The sequence below is a fragment of the Palaemon carinicauda genome, chromosome 10 (genome assembly GCF_036898095.1).
Source record: "Palaemon carinicauda isolate YSFRI2023 chromosome 10, ASM3689809v2, whole genome shotgun sequence".
Taxonomy (NCBI): domain Eukaryota; kingdom Metazoa; phylum Arthropoda; class Malacostraca; order Decapoda; family Palaemonidae; genus Palaemon; species Palaemon carinicauda.
The window spans coordinates 10,037,609-10,043,395 of record NC_090734.1 but is presented as its reverse complement, the minus strand read 5'-3'; the positions used below and the strand labels follow the sequence as shown (position 1 = coordinate 10,043,395).

The 5,787-nt window shown below is 38.0% G+C and overlaps 1 protein-coding gene across 1 annotated transcript in view; it reads right to left on the bottom strand.

Annotated features, from left to right (window-relative positions):
• Positions 1–5,069, bottom strand: part of LOC137648373 (uncharacterized) — a 5,103-nt gene extending 34 nt beyond the window's left edge. Inside the window, exons 1-2 of the mRNA XM_068381297.1 lie at positions 1,883–5,069; positions 1–1,613 (exon numbers count right to left, since the gene is read on the bottom strand). The exon at positions 1–1,613 is cut by the window's left edge and continues 34 nt beyond it. Coding sequence (XP_068237398.1) covers positions 1,901–4,981 — 3,081 coding nt within the window. The 5' untranslated portion in view covers positions 4,982–5,069 and the 3' untranslated portion in view covers positions 1–1,613; positions 1,883–1,900. The remainder of the gene's footprint in view (positions 1,614–1,882) is intronic.
• Positions 5,070–5,787: the final 718 nt, after the last annotated feature.

The following is a 5,787-nucleotide window of genomic DNA, read 5'->3' as shown; positions in this document are numbered from 1 at the left end:
ATTCTAACAAAACAATAAATTTGGGGTTACCTTATAACATGTAAGTTAAGAAAACAGGGATGATTTACAGCAGGAAGGTGAGTGTAAACAAAAGATAATGAGAAGAATGGAATGAAGATGGCGCTGAAATAAGGTGATGTATTTACAAAGAAAATGGAAAAATAAACTTTAGACAAATCAGATATGTTAGCATATGTACAACATATGGGGATATCACAGTCCCCCCTTGTTTTTTTTTTTTTTTTTTTCCATTTCCCGAGGATCAACCGAGGTTATCCTTGATAATGAGTCTGCCACAATGTTTTCTCGTCCTGATATGGCGATTACTTGGATATTATGTGCAGATAGTATGTATGACCATCTTAAAAGTTTAGGGTTGAGAGTGGTGGACCTATGGAGATGCGACAGAGGAGAGTGGTCGCTGTAGACGTAGATCGTGTCTTGTCCATCAACATAAATCTCGTATCTCTGGATGGTAGCTACGATGGCGAATAGTTCTTTCTCCACAGTGGGCCAATTTAGTTGGGAACCCATAAATCGTCCACTGGAATAAGAGACTGGTAACAGATCAGCTAGTGGGGGCAGGTTTAATGTTATGGCTGTTATTGGAGCAGGATGCTGTAATAAAATGGCCCCATATCCAAGATCACTAGCGTCTGTTTGGAGATAGAATGGTTTGGTGAGGTTAGGTGCCATTAATATAGGAGGAGATGACAAGTGAGTTTTTAGCTGGTTAAATATTTGATCATGTTGTTGGCTCCAAGAAAAATTTACTTTTGAAGAAGTTAAAGCAAATAGTGGTCCTGTGAATGGTGAGAAATTTGGACTGAACTTAGAGTAATATCCTACCATACCTAGAAATCTTTTTAATTCCTGTTTGGTAGTTGGAACAGGATAAGAAGTTATGGCGCTAATATTAGCATCATGGGGTAATACTTTACCACTGCCAACTCGATGACCAAGGTAAGATACCTGACCTTTGCAAAAATTACTTTTTGCTAAGTTGATCGTTAATCCATGTTGTTTCAACCTTGAGAAAACTTCTTTTATCTTTTGAATATGGTTTACCCAGGTGTCAGAGGCAATAATGATGTCATCTAAATATACAAATACTTTTTCCAAGTCCTGTAAAATTAAAGACATTACTCTTTGGAAGGTGGCAGGTGCGTTGGCTAATCCGAATGGCATTACATTATAACTAAATAGTCAAAATGGATTGATAAATGAAGAAATTTCCTTTGCCGTTTCTGTTAATTTAATTTGGTAATAACCCTTCAGCAAATCTATTTGGGTTAAGTAGGTTGAATTACTTACTTGGTCAATGATATCTTGTATTCTTGGTAGAGGATACGAATCTTTAATTGTTAAATTATTAATTTTCCTGTAATCGGTACAAAGACGAAATTTACCATTTTTCTTTCCTACTAGGAGACATGGGGAAGCCCATGGTGACGCACTGGGTTCTGCCAATCCTTCTCTTATCAAGTAGCTCACTTCTTCTTTCATGATACCCAATTTCTTCTGTGATGTTCGATAGAAAGCTTGTTTAATGGGTGCAGCACCTGGTTGTAGTTTGATGTCATGATCTAGCATGGTGCATCTGCCTGGTTTATCTGAAGTTATACTAGGAAATTCATGGAATAAAGCTACTAAAGATTTACATTTTGATGCATATAAGGGTTGTAGATAGTCTGATAAGTTTTCAAGATCTTCGAGTTTTGAGAATCCTGCCAAGATGCAGTTATTGGATCATCTGTAAATTGATCCATAGGACAATCTATGTATGGTATGGCACTAGTAATCATTACCGTTTTACTTTCAGCTGTTGAGGGAGACAAATAGGCCTTTAAGAGGTTTATGTGGACTAATTGAGTAGACTTACGCTTATCTGGAGTGGCGATTATATAGTTGGTTGGCGAGATACGTTGAGTGATGGTATAAGGTCCCTGGTATTTCTCTCGTAGGGGAGAGCCTGCAATCGGATGGTATAGCAGCACTGCATAGCCTTTTTATCATAGTTAATCTTCATCTTCTCTTGAGCTGTTATCAAGTTAGTTTTGGCAATGGAGTGAAGATCTGAAAGTTTCCTGTCGAGTTCCGAAATATATTGGGAAAGAGGTACCTCATTATCTCCCAACTTCAGGATGCGTTCTTTGACTGAACTGAGGATAGTTCGTGGCCGTCGACCGAAGAGTAGTTCAAAAGGTGACATACCAGTAGACTGGTTTCGAACTCCTCGTATGATGTACATGATCAGTTCCAAATCGCAATCCCACTCTTTACTTGAACTATGGATGTATTTCCGGAAAAGAATGGTCTGGTGAGTGCGTTCTAATGCTCCATTGGTCTGTGGATGGTAAGCTGAGGATGAGAGTTGGGTTATATGGTAATCTTTCATAGCTGTTTTAAAAGCATGACTCATGAAATTGGTTCCTTGATCACATTGTAGTTCACTTGGAAATCCTACAACAGTAAATATGGACACTAGTGACTTTAGGATGTTCTTGGCTGAAATGTTTCTTAAAGGTACTGCAAATGGATAACGGGTAGTTGGGCATAAGGCCGTAAGCAAGTATTCATGTCCCCTTTTTGTCTTAGGCAAAGGGCCTACACAATCTACTATGATCTTACTGAAAGGTTCTTTAGGCACAAGTATAGGTTTTAATGGTGCAACTGGTACTTTCACATTAGGACTACTTACTTTTTGACATGTTGTACATGTTTTTACGTACTCTTTAATGTCATTCTTCATGTTTGGCCAATAAAAGTCTTGACTGATGCGTTCATATGTTTTAGTGATACCAAGATGAGAGTCAGCAGAGTGAGACAATTCTAGGATCAGAGGTCTTATATCCTTAGGAACAACTACCTTGAATAGATCCTTCCAGGTTTCTAGATGACTGTTCTTGCTGGACCTGAATTTTCTCATTAGTACATCATTATTAATATAAAAATAAGAACACTTGTTGGTATCCTTTGGTTTCACTTGGTTGAAACACTGCTGTAGAGTGACATCTTTCCTTTGTTGATAGCTAAAGGAATCAGGCTGGATCTTATATGTACTCATCAACTCGTTGAAATCCATAGGTTCAGAGACTGGCAACGGGTTTGATGATGATTCAGTAGGGGTGTCCTTTTTACTGCTTCGTGTCACTGCTAAGCATTCCTCCTGTACAACATCTCCTGGAGATACTGCTATTAAGTTTGTTAAGACAACAGAGTTAGCTATGTTATTACCCAGGATTACATCTACATTCTTGCATGGTAACAGTTCTGAATTTACAGCTACATCAGTAGTTCCGGAGAAATAAGGACAATGAAGGTTTACATTAATGAGAGGCAACATAGACTTACTGGTTAAGTCATTAACTGCAACATACCTGTGAGTTTCACCTTTAGGTCGTATTACTTTAGGAGAGACGATCGTTTGAGAGGATCCAGTGTCTCTGAGTATGGTTACAGGTTTACCATTTATTTTGCCTGAGCAAGTGAAGGGTGCAAACGCTTGGGACTCGTGTGATGCACAATGGAAGGTCTTTTTCTTCTCCACCTTAGGTTTTGGTTCCTGTTTGGGCAGATTCATTTGCTTAGGAGAGAATTGAGGGGGATTAGGTTTTCTCTTTAAGTATGAAGCTGCACAATGTGGATCAGGACATTCTGAAATATGATGTCCTTCTTGTTTGCAGTATGTACAAGTTTCCTTAGGTCTAATTTCTCTGTATGGGGTTTTACCTACTTTATGAATAAGAGCATAGTCATCCGCCTTTAAAGCGGCTTTCTTAGGGTCATATTCATTCTGCTCTCTTAGATACACATTAATGCTACCTGGTATTTTCCTTAAGAACTCCTCCATTATTATTAAATCTTTCAACTGCTCAAAAGTTTTGACATCTACTTTGTCTACCCACTTCTGAAACTGTTTAATCTTTCCATTCATAAATTCTAAAAAGGTCTGCTGAACTTGCTTCTGACTATTACGAAATATTTGCCTATAACCTTCCGCAGTAATAGAATAAGCATCAAGGATTGCCTGTTTAATTATGAAATAATCATGTTCCTCTAACATAGTGGCACATAGAGATAATGCTTTACCTTTAAATGAGTTCCGGATGATTAAATACCATTTGTCCTGAGGCCAATTGAGATTCTTGGCTGTGTCTTCAAACACAGAAAAGTAGTTATCAGGTTCCCGTTCTTCAAATGTGGGCAGCAATTTCTGCACCTTGCCCACATCAAAGGGTTCGGGAATTAGCTTACCTTCTTCCTTTTCTTTCAGTCTTATAAATGCCAGATCCCGTTCTGTTACTGTGGCCGCTTCTCTCTCAATCTGCAGCCTAACACGGAGAGCTTTGTTTTTCTGTTCACTTTCATTTTCTTGTTGCTCCAAAGCAGTTTCCACCTTGATACGTTCTAGGGAAGCAGCGGCAGCAGCCGTGCGCTCAGCAGCAGCGGCTTTCCTCTCTTCTAACTCAGCGGCGGCAGTTGCGGCTCGTTCAGCAGCAGCGGCTCTTTCTCGTTCTGTGGCAGCTTTCTCTCGTTCTACCAGAGTTGCGGCAGTTGCGGCTCTTTCAGCAGCAGAGGCTTTCCTTTCTTCTACCTCAGCGGCGGCAGTTGCGGCTCGTTCAGCAGCAGCTGCTTTCCTTTCTTCTACCTCAGCGGCGGCAGTTGCAGCAGTTGCCGCTGCAGTTGCGGCTTGCATCTTCATCTTTTCCAACTCCAGCTGTAGACTTAGTTTATCCAAGTCACCATTTGGATTGGTAACGGTTAGAGCTCGAACGTCAGGCAATTCTTCTTCTGGAACAATATCTTCATCTACAAGGAAGTTCAAAATATGACTGAGAATTACACATTTTACGGCAGTTGCGGGAACCTGTACATCATAATGGTGAGCTAGATTCTTTAGGTCAGTTTTTGTGGCAACTGTGAGAGATTCCACATGATCCCGTGGTGATACAATAAATTGTTGCAAATTGAAAGGCATTTTGAATGTCGCCCGTCGCGCAAGATAAGTACAAACTAAAATAAATATCCAAACTTTATAAGAATAGGTACAAGATCATACGATCGCAAAATAACAATCTTTCGATCACAGAAATACAAAATAGCAATCAAGATCGAGAGATCAAAAAATTACAAAATTATTTGATTAAATCACATTACACAAAAATAGCTTAAATACAAAATTGAGTCTCGCGAAACTTACGATAACACTATAAAACTTTTATTCACAGTTAACAACTGAACTATGTTTTTTTTTTTTTTTTTTTTTTTTTTTTTTTTTTTTTTTTTTTTTTTTTTTTTTTTGCTCGAGATCTTGAACACGCGGCTAGCTACTTCATAATTACTCAAACGACACGCTTAACATCACAAACTTTTACAACAATTTTACCGAATCAGTAAACAAGGCTTTAAAACGCAAAGGTATTTTTTACTTTAAACATACCTAATTAGCACGTTCTAGTTTACATTTCCTTTTAATTTATACCAGCTTAATACGATAACTTTACAATGTTACCTTTTAGTTTATATAAATACTATATTATTCTCGTTATGATAAAGTATCTAGTTAATAGTCAACACCTAGTTTAAAGTAATTGATTATCAGAATAATGCGCAAACTGAACAAAATACGTAGTATGCGCTTTATAGATATGACAGGAGTAATTTAACACAAGTATTTAAATATTCATTTACCGACACGTAAATGTTATTTGTACACCAAAATAGTAATTTTAACACCAAACAATATATAAGTTAATTTCCTGACAGGGGATAACTATTAGAATT